This window comes from Haliotis rufescens, unplaced genomic scaffold (genome assembly GCF_023055435.1).
Source record: "Haliotis rufescens isolate VD_foot unplaced genomic scaffold, xgHalRufe1.0.p SCAF_45, whole genome shotgun sequence".
NCBI classification, from domain to species: domain Eukaryota; kingdom Metazoa; phylum Mollusca; class Gastropoda; order Lepetellida; family Haliotidae; genus Haliotis; species Haliotis rufescens.
Genome location: NW_025964168.1, coordinates 1046296 through 1068890, shown reverse-complemented (window position 1 = coordinate 1068890; position 22595 = coordinate 1046296). Strand labels below are relative to the sequence as shown.

The 22595-nt window shown below is 40.9% G+C and overlaps 1 protein-coding gene across 7 annotated transcripts in view; it reads left to right on the top strand.

Annotated features, from left to right (window-relative positions):
• Positions 1–22595, top strand: part of LOC124145933 (filamin-A-like) — a 104860-nt gene that overhangs the window by 7253 nt on the left and 75012 nt on the right. For all 7 annotated transcript variants that reach the window (XM_048383173.1, XM_048383177.1, XM_048383175.1 and 4 more), the window contains exon 2: positions 6356–6826. In XM_048383173.1, the coding sequence (XP_048239130.1) occupies positions 6493–6826 (334 nt within the window). In that variant the 5' untranslated portion in view covers positions 6356–6492. The remainder of the gene's footprint in view (positions 1–6355; positions 6827–22595) is intronic.

Here is a 22595-nt window from a genome sequence, read left to right as displayed (position 1 = left end):
CATAATCGGGGCGAACCGGGATTCGAACCCACAATCATAGGTTTCTGGCGTGCCCAAGGGACGCAACTCTGCACAGCGAATCGCGGCTCCTTACACGACTGGGCCACCCGTGCCCCCTCGAAAATAGTGAAGCTTGAGTGACTTATTCACTAACAAGGCCATTTGAATATGTGAGGGTATGTCATGAGTGTTATCTTTCGTCCGTCCGTCGTTCGGTATCTTTTACGATACAACCAGGCCTACTATTGAGAAACTTTGGATGATTCCAGAATAGGTATTTTGAAAAATATGACTCAGTATTACTACACAGTTTTATGCCAAGAGTACAGTTATAATATGTATATTGTAATATTGGTGACTGCGATCCACCGTGATATAACACTGTAATATTGCTGGCTACGAGCCACCGTGATATAACTGTAATATAGGTGACTACGAGCCACCGTGATATAACTGTACTATTGCTGACTGCGAGCCACCGTGATATAACTGTAATATAGGTGACTACGAGCCACCGTGATATAACTGTAATATTGCTGACTGCGAGCCACCGTGATATAACTGTAATATTGCTGATTGCGAGCCACCGTGATATAACTGTAATATAGGTGACTACGAGCCACCGTGATGTAACTGTACTATTGCTGACTGCGAGCCACTGTGATATAACTGTACTTTTGCTGACGGCGAGCCACCGTGATATAACTGTAATATTGCTGACGGCGAGCCACCGTGATATAACTGTAATATTGGTGACTGCGATCCACCGTGATATAACACTGTAATATTGCTGGCTACGAGCCACCGTGATATAACTGTAATATTGCTGACTACGAGCCACCGTGATATAACTGTACTATTGCTGACTGCGAGCCACCGTGATATAACTGTTATATAGGTGACTACGAGCCACCGTGATATAACTGTAATATTGCTGACTGCGAGCCACCGTGATATAACTGTACTTTTGCTGACTACGAGCCACCGTAACTGTAATATTGCTGACTAATATTTCAACTCATATTTAAGTCCCAATTTTGTCCGAGCGAAGCAGGGCCACCCGGGATGACAGCAGAAGGGTCGGGTCGGTGTAAAAAGTTAGCTTTCGGTAATTTAGATGAGTCAATTTAGGCCGACGTTTGATCACTCAAAGAATCTTATTATGTCCTAATCTATTTCACGTCCTTCTTGATGCTGAGATATATTTGTGGGAGTAGATAGGTAAATCAGCTTTGCACAACCTCATTACTGGAGCCTACAGGCAACCCTACTTTGCTCGTGACGATCTCAGTAACAGCCAGCACTCCAGGGTGTCTATGGATGGAGACACGGGTTACACAATTCGTTGTGCAGAGTTGCTTCCTTTCGGCGGGCTAGCAAGCCCTGGTTTGGGGTTCGAATCCCGATTCGTCCTGATTATGATTCGAGCACCATAGCGCTTTAAGTAATATTCCAGCAATATCACGGCGGGGGACACCAGAAATGGGCTTCACATTTTGTACCCATGTCGGGAATCGAACCCGGGTCTTCGGCGTGACGAGCGAACGCTTTAACCACTAGGCTACCCGACCGCCCCTCGAGCACCATACCCCGTGGGTTTCTTCAAAGTGGTTATCACATACAACCCGTGACATTGACTTCTCCACATGTTCGGTTTGTTTATATACACAACATAAAATTAATTTTTCAGATTCTACCTTTCAATCTTAATATTAGACTAGCATTTAGTCCCAGAAATAAAATTATACTGTACAAAGAAAATAGATCTATAAACAAAATCCAAATGTAGCTCAGAACAATCCTTAATTTCAGGCAATCTAGACTTGCCAAATCATTCTAGACTTAAGTTGGCTCCTTTTTTAATGTATTCTCTAGGGCCGGGGAGACAGACTATCTAGATATGCGTATGAATAATTATAATAATAAATTCTTGTTTTCTTGACTGTGGACCTACTTTCCATATTGACCTTGAAAGTGCCCTTGCGCATATGACAATGACAATACATTACCGTAGAAGACGGTTTACCGGGAAATTTTACGTTTCTACGCGTCGCACTGAAAAACTGTGAACTACTTCAAATAAGCCTTTTGGTGTTATACGTTCTAATGTGTACACTGTATGTGTGGACCCGTGAAGATCCGGGGTAGAATAGGTCTTCAGCAAACCATGCTTGCCGTAAAAAGCGACTATGCTTGTCGTAAGAGACGACTAACGGGATTGGATGGTCAGGCTCGCTGACTTGGTTGATGCATGTAATCGTGTCCCAATTGCGTGGATCGATGCTCATGACGTCAATCACTGGATAGTCTGGTCCAGGCTCGATTTTTTTACAAACCGCCGTCATATACGTCCCTCATCATATCGATTTCACGGGATTTACCTGTAACATCAGACTTGACAGGTGAGCGGAGAGCATAGACCGTGAAGATGTACTCCCTATCGAGTGAGCGAGTTGGATTTGACGCCGTTCAGATATAACGAGTCGGGTCTGCTTTACGAGAAGGAACTTGACGCAGGTCGCCGACAATAATGTCTTGGTGACACGGCTGTATGGTTGTACCAGCTCTCAACTTTAACACCGGTTCAAAATCATCACCTATGACAGTAGGGACAAACCAAGAATTACTAAGGTTGTTGTTGGTTGGTTTGTTGTTTTACGCCACTCTCAGCAATATTCCTGCTATATGATGGCGGTCTTTAAAAAATCGAGTCTGGACCAGACAATCCAGTGATTAATATCATGAGCATCGATCCACGCAATTGGGATCGATGACATGCATCAACCAAGTCAGCGAGCCTGACCACCCGATCCTGTTAGTCGCCTTTTACGACAAGCATAGTCGCCTGTTACGGCAAGCATGGGTTGCTGAAGACCTATTCTACCCCGGATCTTCACGGGTCTGAATTACTAAGGGGGAGAATCTGGGATATCAACTCCTGAAATCGGATCCCCACATGTCTGTCACGTCGTTCGGACTACAGACATTATTTAACCGTCTGTGAAACTCATTTTTCTGATCTAAATCGATGGAGCATGATTACTCTGACTACATATAGAAAATGTGATAATTACACACACGGCACTAATTACACGTCTAGACCTTCACTGAACTCATGCACAGACCATCGAATCTGGTTAGTTCATTGTACCCTAGCCTTGCTCCAAGGCTGTACTGAATGGTGAGATCATTGGTGTAGAGTTAGACTAACATCTAGTCAGTGAAATGAACATGTACAGAAAAAACAGTTGTTCAGTTATCTTAAAAAAATATAATAAAAAGGAGCCCAGTGACTCTCTACATTTTCAGATACTGCAGTGATCTAGACTTGCCAAACATTACAGACTTGCATGGGCTGTATTTGATATATATTTGTAGGGTCTGTAAGACAGACTAGTGTAGAGTAATTATGTCCTTATAATAGGCAAGTCTAGATAGGTGCACGGCAGTCTCTTATAGACACAACTTGTTCTTATTATTTATATAATCAAGAAATTATTAATTAAACTATTGCCTTTGAGACTTGTGCAAGTCTAAATGTACCTACGCATGAAGTTATCTGAAACACACCATGGCCATATACAGTGAGAGTCAGTGATCCAAATAGCGACCAAATGTTGTGGTCTGACAGATCGTCACGGTCACTGACCTCTCCGTCACGTGATCGTGGCATAACAGGTTAATTTGTTCTATAATTAGCATTCTTTGCTGGTCAGTGCCGTGGTATGCAATATGTTAACATTTCACCTCCGGTCTATGTAATACACTATTTTGCTAAACATTAAACCCATAATATAACGCCATGTATTAATTATTACAGCATTTTAAACCAACTGGAAATGGTAGCTGTGATAATGATATTGTACCCGAAGGGGAAAATGAGTTTTAATTTTCCTATAGTAAACTGTATACAGAGGCTACGTATGTTAAATTGCGCCTGCAGTGGATTAGGATACAGCATTATCGTCCTGGATCAACGTAGGGATCATATGTATAACCAACGTAGGTATTGTATATGCCATCGTAAGAGAGTGAATAAATAGTTGGGTGTACAAGCGTCGAGGTTAGAGATATAGTAATAGTCCCGTCGGCAGTACAGCAGTCAGAGAAGTAGCTGTATGGGTGCTGGGGTGGAGTCGGGGACACCAGAAATGGGCTTCACGCATTGTACCCAAGTCGGGAATCGAACCCGGGTCTTCGGCATGATGAGCAAACGCTTTAACCACAAGGCTACCCGACCGCCCCAGTAGTAGTAGTAGTAGTAGTAGTAGTAGTAGAAGGAGTAGTAGTAGTAGTAGTAGTAGTAGTAGTAGTAAAAATAGTCCAAGGTTTCAGAGCGATTCATTTTCTTGGATACTACCATATTGTCATTCAAAATGTCCTCAAGTGTTTTTTTTTCATATTTGTTAATAATATAGAAGCATGTCGCATTAAAAGTTGATAAAATAGTTAAATTGGCCAAATGCCATTTGTCTCCGGCAAGATCACTGTTATATGAAGGAGTAGCTGTGTGGAGCATGGGTAGAAGTAGTATATAGTAGAAGTAGTAGTAGTCGTTGTATCTGTAGTAGTAGCTGTAGAAGTAGTAGTGAGTGAGTGTAGTTTAACGCCGTTTTCTGCAATATTACAGGCGTATCAAGGCATGGGCACCAGCCGTGCTGCAGACATTGTAGTAGTGATGTTGATGCAGCAGCAGTAGGTGTCTGATTGTTGATGCAAATTTAGTCCCTGGTACTATGTCGTATGCCCGGCGTTTGGGCATGCAACAGTTACTTTAGTTAGACTTAATGACTCGTTCGTCGCGTTTATGTGCCTTTTCTTCCCATAGTCGCGGTGAAGGGAGAGACGCCATACCTGCACACATCGTCGCGCATAACGCCACGGCGACGGCGGCCTAAAACCATGAAGTTACTGTTAAAGAGCGGACTCACCGTGCACAGCACTGCTACCGGCCTCTGTACACTTCCATTAAGTAGCCGATTTTATTGAACACAGACCATAACCTTTAGATTCCTAGCCATGCCCAAACATGGGACGAAGCACTGCATGCACGCGCAGCGTTATCTGGGGACTCCCCCTGTGCCCGACCCCCTGCTCTAGCCCCGGGGTGGGTCTTGTACCGGTCACCAGGGGGGCTTGCAATAACTGGAAAATCTATCTTCCTGATAAAGTTCATCTTCATGTCCAAAACTATCAAATTACAGCCTGGATCCCGACCCCCGGCGATATTGCAGACCCCCTACTTCTAATCCCCTTGAAAGAGGGTCAGTTAAAGTCATCAGCGATGTCTGGTTCAAATTCTCCAGTTTAGTTTACCCCTGTTGAAATAATTAACGCAACATGTCACGTAATAACAATGTTGTACAGGATTACATGGCATTAAGCGGTTTCACCGCCTCATTTACTTGCTTTGGATAACATTGTTGACAAATGTATCAATTTGTATGAATAACTTCTATAATTAAACGAATAGATAATAAGTACTTTTCAAAATGAAACTACGTTAATATTCGTGGTGTATAAATCATTTATTCACAACAGATCAACTGTTTTATAATTCAGTTGTAAATATTGCAACACACAGTGTGATAAATTGAATAAACATATTATATCGAGCCAAAACTATTCACATATCTTGTCAAAACTCAAAAGTGTTCATATATCGTGTCAAACGTATTCCGATTTTATTTGAATGTTTGGATGTTCCAGACAGTGAATATTGTATTGTCAGTCATAGATGTCGTGTAACCTCCGCATATCTCACATTCAGAGAATATCCCTAGTATTACATCACCAGATCTTACAATTCTTACAGATGTAGTATTCATATATTTGCCAAGTGTGCTTATCAGAAGGAAAGCTAGTCGGAAACAGATTCGTCGTTTCCGCTTGTGACAATACATTGATATACATTGCGGTATGGGCGCATAGCCGAGCCCGCAACATGACGCACGGGTCTATCAACCAGGCCCACATTTCTATATAAAGTTAGAGAATAAATATTTGTTTTATGTGCTCTGACGAATGGCAGAGGGGATATTTTAATTGAATTCCATCGCATGTCATTCACAACTCTATCTGTCATTTTACTCCACTGGGAACGGACGCAGCACTGGGAATAAGTGGGTTTGACTCCGTCTATAATATTGAGATTTATTTGTAAAGTTGTATTCGATTTTACCTTCATTTCAAAGACATACACGGAATTTCACAGGTATCTAGAAACGCGTGGCATTTTACGTCAGTTTCAAAATGACCAAACGGACATCAAGTGTGACATTTCAAATGGCATTCTTCTGGTTTTCCTTCTCGTGAAATTAATACTAATGCTCCCTTTCCTTTTCGTCTGTTTTAGGAAGAAGATCGGCTGAACTGCCCACTCAGTGCCTGAATATCGGCACTCCTGCTGCGCTGACGGTCCACCATAGGCCATTACAGCATTGTAACTAATCTCGGTCACCTGTCGCGGCAAAGGGAGATAAATACGGCAAGATGCAGTACGATGACTCAGAACAGTTCGACGAGGACGAAGATATGCCGGCCACCGAGCGAGATCTCGCTGACGATGCTCAGTGGAAGCTTATTCAGAAAAACACCTTTTCCAGGTGGGCTAACGAGCATCTCAAGACTGTCAACAAGTCTCTCGGGGATTTAGAATCTGATCTTAGCGATGGGTTGCGACTTTTGGCCCTTATTGAGGTGCTTTCGGGCAAAAAATTCAAGCACATCAACAAACGACCCAACTTCAGGACTCAGAAGTTGGAAAATGTGACGATGTCATTGCGTTTCCTGGAGGAGGATGAGGGCATCAGGATCGTCAACATAGGTAAGTGGAGTCATGATTGCCATTTTCTCATTCAGTTGAAAATTATTGCAAAGCGGAGTATTAAATTAGCCGGTGGGGACTGTCCCCAATGCTGTGTGTGTCTAAACCGGTAGCAGCTGACACGCTCGGGTGCGCACACTACCGGTTTACGGTCCTCATACAGCTAGCTACCTGTTGCGAGTTGCAAAGACATCACCCAGTCCACGCTTTAGTGTCTTTCAAACAGTTATTCCCTGTATTTTAGAAGTGAAGCGCTAACAGTTGTGTGTAGGGTTAGCGGTGGGAGGACAGCACGACCACACCTCTCTTGAGTGACAAATCAACACTCCCGACTCGCTCGTCAAGTATAGCACCACGGATAGCCTGCGTGTTTCACTTCAGACAAATATCCTGGATAGAAACTAACAGGCTGGTTCATTTTCTGTAGTATTCTGGATATATTCTGTAGTAAAGCGGTTCATTTCATGCTAACCTATATTCGTCTGTATCGCAGCTTGCATCAGTGAAATTGCATTGAATGTAGGCTTGCGCAGCATACGTTTCTGTATACTGGTATATGACATATCTCTAATTGGCAAATCCACTATGTTAGGGACAGATTAGCAACTAAGTGATCAGGATTAATTTCAGATGTCAGAACTGTAATAAACAGACTATTCACTAATTTACATGCAATTTACCACACACGCATTCCTTGCAGACACCCACATTTGAATCTTGCCTTGTAGTAAACTATCATCATGAAAATTGAGAGAAAATGACATGAGAGGAGGACTACCTTGACCTACATGTAGTGGGTGTTATAATCAATACCTGTAGCTGGATGGTGTCGCCAAAGGAGACAGCGGGGGTGCCAAGGATGTACACCCAGACACTAAACACTGGAGGGTCGATACACAGGAATCTGCAAATCCCTCTCTGGATATACCTAAAGTGGCTCAACCAACATCATTAAATATACAAAAAATATGTTTGCAAGTCCTGGTATGTTTGGTTTGTTGAAAAATTAACAAATTCAGTGCATAAAAATGGGAGACTAGTTTACATGTATATATATGAACAGGATTACTGGATTCGAAGTCCTGCGCCCTAGGCACAAAAAGCTTGAACATACACAAAACAATACGGAGTGCATCCACAGGGAGGCAGAAAATGTGTATCCATGTTTCGGAATGAATGAATGCTGCCATTTCATAATTTGGTACCACTTAAAATGAATTTCCATACTTAATCGTTTAAACAGTACAACACACAATCAAATGTTTTACGATCTTCAAGTAAGAGTTATATATGACATTACATATTTTATAAAATATGAAAACAAGCAAGGAATAAAGCACCAGTTATTATAATATCAACTTCGTCAGATCACTCATTGAGATAAACTCTGCCTTGAAAAGAAACTATAAATATCCTTTATGTATTCAATTTTAGCTTGGGGACCAATTTTTGTATCTGGACCCCCTACCATAACAGGTTGTCAAACCCCTTGACTACCAAACTAAATAACCCAGGCAAAGCCCTGTATGAATTTACTGTTATAGTTCTACAAACACTGCAGACATTGGACATGTTCACAGCATAAATAAATACCTCTACATGTCGGCCCCTAAATGTTATTATGCAGCTGAAAGCAGTTTGCAACGAAGCATAAAATATTGTTAATATATATTCAGTGTTCAACATTGTACAACAGTGTGTATGAAAAGCCAATGACCTTCAGTTCAGGATCACACAATCCTGGGTTGTTGTGTAATAAAGTTCCTGCTATTTTCAAGGTAAACAGAATATGCATGAAAACATGGAATCTGGTTATATGATCAAAACAAGTAGTGTTTTAGTTTGTCCTTGAGGCTGGTATATTATTTAGGTCACCACAGTGTGATGGTGTTACGGTCAGCTGGTATTGATCCAGAATGATTGGTTGATTGAGAATCAGCCAGGCCTGTGAACTGCCAATCACTCAACCTTGACAGGTGTTTAATTTTGCACACCTGGCTCTGCTTGGCGTTCAAAGTATTAGTATATAAATATCAACAACAATTGTTTTGATGTTATGTTATTTGTTAGTTTTATTGCTTTGTAATTGAAGCATCCTTGCTTATGTCTTGATATGCAAACTTAATTGATATTGATTGCTTCTTAAGAGGCCCTAACTCCTGAAATATCATTTTACAATTAAAAGTGTAACAACAAATTAAGTATATAATTAATTCATTACATAACAACGATCTGATCAAATTTCCCCATGTACTGGCTAGCCTCCCCACATGTCTTTTTGAGTCATAATCATGCAATTTGATATGTATAATGTCTCAGTGTAGTCTCATTAAAAGAGGATAAGAACGTTTAGATTACGACCATTACCATAAATATTCTGCTAAATAATACAAACAAAAAAATCGGTAAATTTACATGTGTGTGTCTAAATAGAGGACTATGAATTCGGATGATTAAACGAAATTAACCTTGTTTCCATGTTTTTTGACTTAGTGTTTAATGTTAAGAGAGATGTTTGAAGTATGGAAAATGTATTCTAGAATATTAGGTAGGTAATATTTATCTGCAGATGGAAAAAGTGTAGACAGACACTTCAGAATTAGCTGATTATGAAATATGGAATAAAAGGCCTATAGAACCCTCAAAGGAGCTGTGAATGGTGTGTTATTGTGTGGTTATAGTGTGGTTATAGTCCAGGGCTGCTGAGCTTCATGTTGCCAGGGAGGAAATGGGAAAATCAATGGGATAATTACATCTCTTGGTCCCTCGTGGTGACGAGACATCTTGTAGTTATTAATTAACGAAGTCAGTCAAAGATCATCGCAATTGTTCCTCACTCAGATAGCTGTGAAGAGATGAGAAGAGATTATATTCGTCATGGCCAACTTGAAATAATGGTGATTTAAATGTGCAGATGTGGTATCGAGTGTATGACACAGGTTACCTTTGACATTTGTGTCAACACTTGATGACAGATTGACAATATACAACCAACATGGGAGTGTTTAACGTGACTGTCTATTATCCAAATCAGGACATGATGTAAATTATACACAAATTGTCCATTTAGTGGGCTCCCACCTCTACCAGTAAAATCTGATGCCCATATATGGCACATGGTTCTGTTTAGTAGGCATTTGTTCTGGGCTATTGGTTCTGGTGTACTGGGATGTGGCCAGGCTCGGGGGGGGGGGGGGGGGGGGAAACTAACCGGAACCACGTTGATAAAGCTGTAGAGAAAGGGGTATAGGAAGGTTCAACCCGAAAGGCATTGTGGCTATATAAGGGCATCATTGTGGGGTATGAATGGGTATTGCAGGCTTTATGAATTCACAATTGGAGACTGGGTAAAGCTAAATCTTGCAGTGTTCGTTGGAGCAGAACATTTTGTTGGGGAGTGTTTTATGTAACCACGTTTCAGGTGACCTTGTAGGGAGTGTTTGGACATTCTTGCATGCCTGATTGATTCTCGATTGTTTTTCCACATTTTGTGATTTGGCCTTTTAGGAGATATTTTCATCCTTAAACCTAGCCTTAAAACTTTTTGAACTTAGTTGAAAACAAAAAGTTTTCATGCATAAAAATATACAGCCATACATACAAACATACTGGTAAATACAGGTTCTGTCAATTACAGAGGCATTTCATTAACATTTAATTTCTGAAGTAATTATGCTTTCTCAAATGATTGCTGTAAATTGTGTGATGTCCAAGAAGTAAAGCGACACATCTGAAGATATTAGCAGTAAACACTTGCTCTCATTTATTCATTACCTTGGCTCAGGCAACAGACTGTTTTACTGGTGAAGAACAGTTTCCCCGTTAGCTGCAAGTTAAACATCATTACGTGTCACGAGATACTGCAGATAATGCCAGTGATAGGATGGGATGAGTGTTTGACATGACTTAGACCAACATGTTGGGTGTAGGTGATCCTGTACATCATACCTGGCTAACAGCTGGTATCAATGCACACCTGTATCACATATCTTTATCACTTACCTGCATTCTACCCCATATCACTTATCAAGAGCCTGTCACAACTACAAGATAACAGAATTTTTTCTTCAATTCTATGTTTACTGTCACAGTTTGAGTGTTTAAGTGTAATGTTCTTTTATAAAATTTAAACTTTTTGATATTCATTATAATTCATAAGAATGTACTTTCACAATATTTTTCACTTTGCTAAATTATCTTTCCATGATGTTTCTGCCAAAAAAGCCATTTGGTGCACAAATAACCTAATTTGAATTTAATGTAAAAAAATTTCTCACACCTTGCCTGGATTCCATTTGAAGTGATTCACAAAGCCGGCCCTGCTGGCTCCAACTTATTCAAGTGAGGGGGTGGGTGGGAGGTTTAGCGAGGTCATGACCTTTTGAGATAACCTCAGGGGGCCACAGAGAGCATGTTTGAGGGGGAGGGGGCTAAGGGTCAGGGGAGCGACCACACCCATTCATTATTGCTGTCACATGTTACATGTGGTGCATGGTAGGGAGTAAATGAGGTCTAGCATGTTAAAGCAGTAAATACCTTGGCAGCAAGCTTTTACAAGTGTTAATGTGTACTTGATAACAACACTTAGCATCATAGGAATACGTAGATATACTTCCTACTCAGAATCTAGAAGAAAATGTAATAAAAGGAGCTTTGATATGTGATACTAGTGCTCAGTGCACGTTCTTGTAGAACCACTGACCTGTGCAGCTGATTGGGGTACAATATGTTGCACTCATCTGTGTCCTGTATCAAATCCCTGCATCTCAAGGGGTATATCAAATCCACTGATATATGCATCTCAAGGGGTATAGTATAACACACATATATGCATTTCAAGGGGTATATCAAAACCACATATATATGCATCTCAAGGGGTATAGTATAACACACATCTATGCATCTCAAAGGGTATATCAAAACCTCTGATGTATGCATCTCAAGGGATATATCAAATCCACTGATATATGCATCTCAAGGGTATAGTATAACGCACATCTATGCATTTCAAGGGGTATATCAAAATCACATATATATGCATCTCAAGGGGGTCTATCAAAACCTCTGATATATGCATCTCAAGGGGTAGAGTATAACACACATAATTATATGCATCTCAAGGAGTATATCAATTCGCCGGTTTATGCATCTCAGGGGGCATATCAAATCAATATATCAATATGTATATTATGTATATCTGTTTATATACAGTTTGCAAACAGTTCAAAGCAGCACATTCTTAAATATTTGATCATGAGGTGTGTCTTAGGCATGGATGTTATGACTAGCTTCAGTTGGAACCCACAAGTCTTGAGGTTGAGTGGATACAATGTCAGTTTTTATCAGCATCACAGGAACACCTTTAATTCAAAACATGACAATTTGTAGAGTTGGGATACTGATGGTGGCAGAGTCTCCTGCCACAGAATAGTTGTACATTGTGTTACATCACAGAGCTTATTAACTGTCAAGTAGATCAGTCTGGTATTTAGACAGACCCTGCAGCTTTCATCCCAGGATGCACTTGTGGACTTCCGGCACAATTCAGTGCCGAGGTCATACACCAGGTCATGCCAAGGTCATGATGCTGTACATCATCCCCTAACAGATCAGTGCTCATGTTGGAACTTACACATCCCATTGTTAAAACAATTTCTGGCCTAATTTTCCTCTGCCTACTGGGTAATAATTTATATTTTGTTTAGGTGAAAAGTTATGCCAAAATTGAATTATTTCGTTGGCATTAGATCATGTAGTAATGCACAGATCGAACAAACATTTGTTAATAGTTAATAGTGGTTAATTTGGTATTGCATTCATCGGTAAATAACAATATTGTATGATAACGTCCCTTATTTCTTACTGAACTTCGTATTGACCAGTAGGTGTGTGTATCGACCAACTTTCTGTATTGATTACTTTAAACGTAGTAATACATAGTATATTGATATTGTCACAAGTGAAACATGGTTTGTGTCAGGCCTGTTACTTCAACAGCTGTGAAGAAGTGACAGTTAATGTCTGTCAGAAAACGTATTGTCAGTGCACCAGATGAGGGATGTTGAATTATATCCTAATGCTCTGGTTATTGATATGTTGATGGACTGGGTCTGTGTGTAGTATGTGTATTGACCACACACAGTGAACAGGTGCAGGAGGATTGATAAGCCATGAAATGCATGAACTTTGACTCTCTTTTGTCATGTTTTGATGATGAAAGTGAAAGCTTTTTGAAACAGGAAACTAAATGAGTCAAATTATTTCCGTCGGACTGAAATATATTCATGGTAATGTAACAGTTTCTCACGGCTAAATTAAAGTTGGTGGGTGATTTCTTTTAACACTGCAGTCAGTTATACTACAATGTCTTGTGGATACTCAAATACGATTTTCAATTTTCAAATAATGAAAACAAATAATCTACCAAACAGGCCTTAATAGCAGTTTGATGGGTCCACATCAGTTGTTTTTGATTTTATAGAGTAGGTATGAGCAAAACACCCAGAAATTTGTTGGTTGATATAAATGTCATATCAGATCATGTGAATCTTTGCCACGAATGTATAGCAAATTTTTTTTTTTAAAGAATAACTACCATACCATACAATCAAATGGCCCCCTGCTAAAACTTGATTGTCCAACATCAACCGAGACCATGGAGTTCTGTGTGATGAGTATCATGTATAACGTCCCAGAGTCTTTACACAGTGTTTACAAAGCTGTCATGTCTTTGTAATATATACAGCAATAATGGCTTACAATTGGTTAGAACAAAATATACATCATTCTTATCTCGCTTCAACAATGTTATATATTGTAAACTAGGTTTTCAACCGGCCTTTATTAATCTGTTGTATATGGCTGGTGTGTTAAATAAATGTGATAATGGACTCTGGGTCCCCGGGGCATTACTGCCTCACCTAGATGGGATGTAAGATGTCCCCTGCCTCCGCTGTGTCCCCTTGGGCCTTGTGGAGCTGGTAGATCTGTACATTGGGCGGGGTCTCTAGGGATCAGCAATGTAACCTGAGGAACAACCAGTTTCGTTCTCCCTATTAGTTTGAGTACACCTAATGGATTGGCTTTCCTTTGCAGTTTATGCTTGAGAAGAGTTTAAGGTTTATGTGGGCAAACTTTGGTGAATGTTAGCAAACAGCCTAGCTATGCCCTGCCAGGTGATGTGTCTTAAGTAGCATCAGCAAGATATTCCTGATGTATAGTTGCCATGGCAATACTTATGCGTATGTAAATATGTAAATGTCAGGCTACCATTGTTTTTATGATTTTTCAGATATATTTTTGCTTCTCTTTATTTTTTTGTAATGGGGGTATATCTTGTTAATTCCGGGCGATCGGGTAGCCTAGTGGTTAAAGTGTTCACTCGTCACGACGAAAACCCGGGTTCGATTTCAGGCATGGGTATGAAGCCCATTTCTGGTGTCCCCCACCATGATATTGCTGGAATATTGCTAAAAGCGGCGTAAAATCAAACTCACTCACTAATTCCTTGTAACGTTCATGGATGGTAGAGTAGCACAGTGGGTATATCAACCAAAAACATGAGTTTGCTTCCTCTGTGGGACCAATGTGTAATTGAATGGCTATTTTGGGAAAAGTTTGGCATGAAGTTTGTAGATACCTGTAGATGACATGAAATCGTTTGACAGTGTTGTGAACACTAAGATAAAATTATTTCTCACAGTGACTAGTTCAGTAACTATGGAGTACTGCTGTTTTCAATAATAGTATCTTGAATAAGTAATAAAAAACATATTTGCAGAAAGCAGTTTTCTGCATAATTGCCTTGCTCCCTCATGCTATGAAGTTTGTTTTACAAAATACAATACACACATGCCCCAAATCCACCAGTACACATGTGCGTGTCTGTCAAGATATGCCTTCATAAATACTGACTTTCCCTCTCTGTAGAGCATTCGGAGACTTCAAGCTTCACTTTCCATACATGCTTCCTTCGTGTCAAGTTTCATCAAAACTGGAGGTTTTGCCATCAGCCAGTTGTTGAGGGCATGGTTTGACTGATAGCTGTCAGCCCTGATGGGAAGACTATCTGCAGAGTGATATCTCCTGGCCTAGCTCCAGAGATTGAGAAACAATTACCTGTGGAGAAATTTGTGAGCTAATATAGGTCGCTTGTAAACAAACTCGAGGTGCACTATAGCCAGATTTATTGAAACATCATTGATTTATGGGAAAGCATGATGCTAGTATTATACAAGGTGTTGATATAGGACACAGGGAGAAAGAATTCGATGAGTTTGCAGAATGTTATTCCTGTACAGTCAACTCCAGCTATAACAAAGTCAGATATAGCAAAGCATTGGTAATTATCAAGATTTATTCCCAGAAGGTGTTACAAATGTTATTGTACATGAATACATGGAATACGAATATAACAGCCTTGTTTGAAGATCTCTTGGAGTTGGGTTATAGCTCACGTTGATCTTATTGCTGGAGGAATGTGAAGAATCTTTTATATTACATCATCAAGATAACAGCAAAAATAATCCCTGATACAGATATTTGAAAGTCTTAGGCTATGGTTTCACATTCTACCAAGAACCTCCTGTAGTGTCAAGTCATGTTTTATGACAGCATTTATGTTTGTGAGGACTTGTCGAGGTGTGTGATAGCATGGATATCTGTGGTTGTGGGTTATACAATATGAAGCATATGATGAAATGATGGGAGTATAATCTTTATGATATGTTGCCTGGCGTCTTGGCCCAGATGTTGCTGTCTGCTGTCCCAGCATTCAGTGAAGGAGATACTGGGCTGTCAAGTGACTTGAGCTTGAGGATGTATGTGACTGGCCTGAGGCAACCATGATCTGTGTGTGTCAGCAGATCGGCTGGAGACAACATACAATCGACCAGGGTGCTGTTGTACAGAGCGATTTAGCACTAAGGTGATCGTAACTTACGACAGTCTTAGCGCTAACACCCTGATCACATTCTAGCCTTTCAATCCCCAGCAGTTGGCTCATACCACAAGTTCTGTCAGATATACTGATCACTTGTGTGTCTGGTCGAGACTTCATTGTTTATGGGCCGCCGTAATATGGCGGAGTGTTGCTGGGTGTGGCAGTAAGCAACAACATTTACTCTTTGATGAAAATTGTGCGAGTGTTGCTACTCACTCACGGGGAAGCAACGAGTAGAGCAGTACATGCTAATCCTCTTTGCGAACACCTGGTGTCATCAATGATTTTCAGCGATTTATTCATGTATTTTCATCACTGTTTTGCCTGTTTTGGGCAGATAAACGAGACTGATTATTCTCTGGCATTAATGTTTTGAATACATGGTACACACAGATAGTCATTTTCTGTGGACTGGTGTTCCACATGTTGATGTATGGATTGTGGCTGATGAACTTTCCTCAAGCAGAGACTTTCAGCATCAGTTCAAGCATCGAATGGATTCAAGATGGTGGCCGTGAATGTGTGGATCTACAGCCAGAATCCTGCTACCCTGCTTCTGATCAGTGACGAGTAACAGTGTGTGTAAGCAGTGACAAAGCTCTGATGGATCTACTTCTAGTGGAGACACTGTCTCAATTCATAGCTTAGTTCTGCTCTGATGAATGACTGACATGGCAGGACATAACAAGATTTAATTGGATGGTGAGCCATGCTTACTGACATTAGTCACACAAGATATGATATTACACAACTGTCACTGAATGAGCTATTCTATGTTGTGTCAGAGATGACAGATTAGCGCCGACCTCAGTCGTTGACGAACAGCCAGTCTATCTCCTGTCATGGAACAGTTAAGGTCAGGGCCTTGTCTGGTGGATGGGTGACATGCCTGATTGAACAGGTCATCTCCTCTCAGACAAGGAGACAGAACCGAAAGACTACCTGTTGAAGATGTTCCTTGTCTGGTGACATGCCTACCTGAACACTGGGACAGAAATAATATTGTACCTGGTCAAGGTATTCCTCATCTGGTGATATCCTTTTAGCTGTCGTCATGGACATGTAATAACTGGAATATGTTTATGTCATCCATGATGGCTCCGTATTTGAGTAAGACCAAACATGGACATTTTGGGGTGTATCATATGTAAAGCTTACTGTTGGCATCTTGCTGTAATACAGAGACAAAAGCAGACTAAAACCCTGCTCCCTCATTTCACTCCAATGTAACACCGCTGGCAGCAATATTCCAGTTATATCATGGCCTCCTGCAAATAATCAGATCAGGCAAACCAGTGACCAAAAGCATGAGCATCAATGTCAAAGGCATGACCATGTCATCTATCTCAACAGACCCGACCCATTTATCTACCCATGTCAACATGTAGGGGTTCCAGAAACATAAACAACATCAGGAACACGCTGGGTAAAATCCTGACATTTACAGTGAGCATGACAGGAAGTTGGAGGGCAACTAGCCGGTCTGTCCTTGGGGATGACCTCTGATATTTCAACCTGATGACAGGGCTGAGGGAAGTGGAGCTGCAGAGTGAACGCCAACCATGCACACATGGCATTTCAGGGAGGATATCCCTTCCACTTAGCGTGGTGAAATGTACTCTTTTAGAACAGGATTTACATCATTTCATGCTCTAGTTTTTTCGGCATGTCTGCTTCCTATGTCATAGCAGTGACTTTCTAGCAAAAAATATCTGCAGACATTTTGACCTTGGATTTCCACATTTGCTACTGCTGGGTCAGAATGGTAGTGTTTAGAACTCTAGACACTAATATCATATACTTGTAAGGATAGAGAACAAGATGAGGATTAGATGGCCAAAATGGCTGCTGTATATAATTGTCCTTGCTCACCACCTGCAATGACCAATTTGCAGCTTGATGAGGCCGATGAAATATACTACTCAGCATTTCAGGATTTTGAGATATTTCATACTCTGACATAATACGACAACGACTTAATGAATTGTGTGAAGATCCGGGATAGAATATAGGTCTTCAGCAACTCATGCTTGCCGTAAAAGGTGATCATGCTTGTTCGTAAGCGGCGACTAACAGGATCGGGTGGTCAGGCTCGCTGACTTGGTTGATGCATGTCATCTTATCCCAATTCCGTAGATCGATGCGCATGATGTCAATCACTGGATTGTCTGGTCCAGACTCGATTATTTACAGACCGCTGTCATATAGCTGGAATATTGCCGAATCCGATGTTAAACAACAAAGAAAGAAAGAAACAAACCAAAACAATGTTTAATCAACTTGAAATGAAGCTCGGATGCAATTCCATCATAATATCGAATACTATTCATGTGACAACATATACAAGTAATCGGTCACCCCATCTGGATACTGAAAATCCCTATCTAAAGTTGAGTAGTATGTCTTGCAGACAGTTGAATGACCTCCCAAGTGACCATTGGTTTGTCCCCTCCCAAGGTGATTGACACTGTTTCTACCATGACAGAGCAGAGCTGACAGACTGCTGTGGTTGAACTGACTTTGAACACAGCTTGCTTGAGCTGTGCCAGTTGGTGTGAGTGCAATTCAGTTGCGTTGGGTTCATCATTGTGAAGGTGTCCCCTATGCACATAGAGAATAACCTCAGCGTTCTCTCTGTTTCATACCCTTCAATGTGCTATCTATGTCACACCAGCCATGTTGAAAGCTGCGTCTGAAAGTCAACAAAGGCTTGATTTGAACCTCCATGACATTGGAAGGATTACCAGCGCACAATGCCCACAAACCGCAAACACCTTGCGCAGTGTATGAGGCTGCATAACATGTAGCTCAGATTTAATAGTCATGGCTCATTATTTGTTATGTATGTAGGTATAAAGTAGGTGGCAGTTGGCAGTTGAAAGAGTCATCTTAAATAGAAAACTATTGAAAAGATTTCAAAAGAAGCAACCGGCATGTGTGTTTGTCAAAAATATATAGACTTTAAAAACACATTTAAAGTTATGGGATGTGACTTTTGGTTCAATTGCTGGTTCAGTAGAACATGCTTCTTTTGCCATTTTATATTGTCACAGAGAGTTGGACGAATGAATAAATCCTTATGATTAGGTGATATACTCATTGAACAAGCACCTCTAGGTAACTCAGCTTTGTTGAAATGTCTTGTACGATGAATGATTGAATTGAAGGACATTTCTGTAAAACTGTGACTCAGAGATAAAGGTTTAGACTTGTTAATGTGGGCAGTATGAACAGGTTTAGATCAAACTGATTGATATTCTGTTGTCACTGTTCTGTAAGCACTTGGTTTGGAGATGAAAGGGGAGTTTAGGGATTGTAGTTTAAAAATAAATGTCATGAGCTGCAGCGAGTTGACACTGCATAGCAGGTGCATTGTGGGATAGGACAAACACACGCTACCAAGGTAACGCATCGTGTGGTAGGGAGGGTGCAGCAAACATAGAGGCAGGTCATTGTGACCTTGGTAGCAAATACGTTTTATGTTCAATTTTTTGGTAACATTTCATAATGCAGGTGGGGCTTTATTTATAAGACTTATGTTTTATTATTTTAAGTTCATTGTTGAAACCCCAGAATGTTATGCAAAGGTTCATCTGAACTTGTGCATCACAGATGTGAACCAGTCAAACCTGTGCTTCACAGATGTAAGCCTATTGCCTCGGTGGTCTAGTAGAAAGAGTGTCTGCCCGGAGAGCAGAAAGTACGGGGTTCTATCCCCGCCCACATCATACCAAAAGGCGTTAAAAGATGGTACTTGTTGCTTCCCTGTCTGGCTAAAACAAGGACTGGTTGGCTAGGAGTCAGTATACTGTGTCTGAGTGGGGTTATCGTGTCAAAACTGCGGCATAGTATCTTAGTGGGCTAGCACTACAAGATCGGTATTAATCTGGACTAGTACAAGCAGCCACAAACACACAAATGCATGCACATTGCTATATAAGTGCTATAATGTTTGTAGCGATGTTAAACCCTTATTCACCTCACCTCACCTCACAGATGTGAGCCAAACCTGTGCATCACAGATGTGAGCCAGTGAAACCTGTGCATCACAGATGTGTCTGAATGAAGTCAGTGCTTCCAAATCAGAGTCTGTCCTAATTGGGAGTGAGAGTACATGGTTCGCGTCATGTCAATTCCACCAGGACAAGATCCATCCTGAACTAACACCTCCACGAGATGTAGATAAGGGAGATAATCAGGCCGTCTGTTGACACTGGCTTTGGCTGAGGTTGTACGCACCTCTAGTCAAGCAATTAGACATGAAGTGTACAGTTGTATGCTGGGCCAATATTGGAGGACGCAGGTGGCCTTTGTAGTTAGGGCGAGTTTGTTTCTTGAGATGTAAGATTGCCGTACAAAGGTCAGGGGTGGTGTGGGTTTGTGTGATGTATGTCTATGTCGTCGTTGGAACACTGTGCCCTGAACTTCACTTCACATCGTCTTTCATGGTTCTGACTGTGTGCACTTGTAGCTGAATCCCTACTAACGTAAATTCAACAGCTCTAAGTCTTGGATTCTTTTAGAATTGTTGTAGCTATCTAATCTCACAACATGTTGCCCTGCTAAAAGCACTTTCTTCAACTTCAAGTATGAATCCATATGGCCCAGCTTTCCTCATCCTAGGCTGTCATACAGACCCTGATACAAATATATCCAATACAGCCCATGCAAGTCTATAATGTTTAGCAAGTCTAGATTACTGCAGTATCAGGAAATGAAGAGAGTCTCTGAGGTCTCTGAGAGTTTCTGAGACTAGATGTTCGTCTGTCCTCATCCCCGCAGCCTTCCTTTTCACTCAGCTCACCCCATCTCGTCCCCCACCCTCGACCCGCCTTATCCAGACCCCTTCTCTGCCACTGCTGACACCAGACAGATAAGGCCCCCTCCCTCAGTCACCCCTAGCTACCTGTTGGCATCAGTCTGGTGACTATGGTTGCGATTTATTACCACTCTGGAATGTTATCAGCTACACATGTTATGAAAGGCATTCAAGGTATTTGGAATCGGATATATTTATGTGCGAATAATTGTTACGTATGATATACAGGAAAATACATTAAGCGTGTGGCCACCATGGTCCTGTGAACGTTGCCTCCTTTAAACCACCGTATCATACATATATGAAGTAGAGTGTGTATTCAACAGATTAGAGCCAGCTTGACACTCCTAAACAGGTTCATTGCCTATCTCAGGACTATAGGAAAACTTGTACATTTTAAAATATACTTCCTACATTTAAACGTAGCTTGTGTAGTAGATAAAGCATGCAAGTGCATTTGTCAAATTAATTTTTAGGGTTCAATGTTTCATTTAATATATACTACTCAAAAGAAGATAAAGAACACCTGATACTTTCATATGAAAATATGAAAGAGTCAGGTGTTCTTTAACTTCTTTTGAGTAGTATAATATGTGTAGATATACTCCGTTGAGCAGTCAGTAGCCTGAAAAGATTTTCAGCATCAGTCATATTTTGTTCAGCTCTTTGTTCAGGTTAAAGCGTTCGGTCGTCACACCGAAGACCTGGGTTTGATTCCCAACATGGGTACAATGTGTGAAGCCCATTTCTGATGTCCTCAGCCGTGATATAGCTGGAATATTGCATAAAGTGGTGTAAAACCATTCTCACTCACTCACGCACTCAAGTACATGTTGTTGTACACATTGTTTCTTATTTTAGTGGCAAATAATTGGATGTAATGGATTAAGCTTGTTAAAATATCATTACGGAAAGTAGAAGACTTATCTTAACTCATTATGACAGAGAACATGCGCATTCATATTTAGACGATTTTTGGTCATAATCACAATTAAAGAAGATAGCTGATTTCCTGACTGGGGTCTGACATATTGTCCTGGAATCTTACCCCCCCCCATCGACAGTCGGCATGGATCTAGGTGTGACCACACCCATGAAAACAAACCTGGTCCAGCTGTAAGTGGGAATTATAAGGGTTGGACGTTTAGGGCGTTTTGAACTGGGAGAGGGTAAGTTTATCCCCGTGTGTGTTGACAATGATTGCTTGTTTAGTCTGTGATGTGGCTGACCATGTTTCACTGAAGTGACTACACAGAGGCTGCTTCTTTCTCACATGTCTGAGATACCCCACGTAGATGCCCCAAGTAGATGCTGCCTTGATTTATCTTGTCGGGAGACAGTCCAAGATGGAGGGGCTTAGTGTGGCTTACACATCAAGGAGTACACATTATCTGCCATTTGTAGCTGTGACTTGTGTTTGCTTGTGATACAAAGGAGTCACATTTGTATGTACATTGTAATTAATACTATGATATTATCTTATATCTGTCCTAGATTGCACTGATAGTTGTATCTTGCGTACCAGGATGTCTGCATTGCTTATATCTGCATCATGTGCACTGTATCTATATAAGGAGCATCGAAGGTCGGGTCGTGTTGGGTTCCGCAATTAACTCTGCAGAGTTGCTTCCCTTGGGCATGCCAGAATCCTCTGATCATGGGTTTGCATCCCAAAAATGCCCTGATCATAACTAATGTTATATTTGAGATAACACTTCCTTCCTAAAGTGCAGATTCAAGTACTTTTTTGGGTTTAGTCCCATCCGGGATTCAAACCCATCCTGCCAGAGAGAGGCACCTAATCGTCAGCACACACAGTCAGCGATCTAACCCACTCAGCCACCGAGACCTCTATAAAAATGAAAATCCTGATCATGTTTTTGGTATGTCAGTACCATACCCATGATTGTGGGTTTCACCAAAGTGTTAAGTGTCTAAGACCTACATCACTTCAGGATTTCCTCTGCTGACATTCTGTGATGTAACAGAAATACTGTTTAAACCAAGCT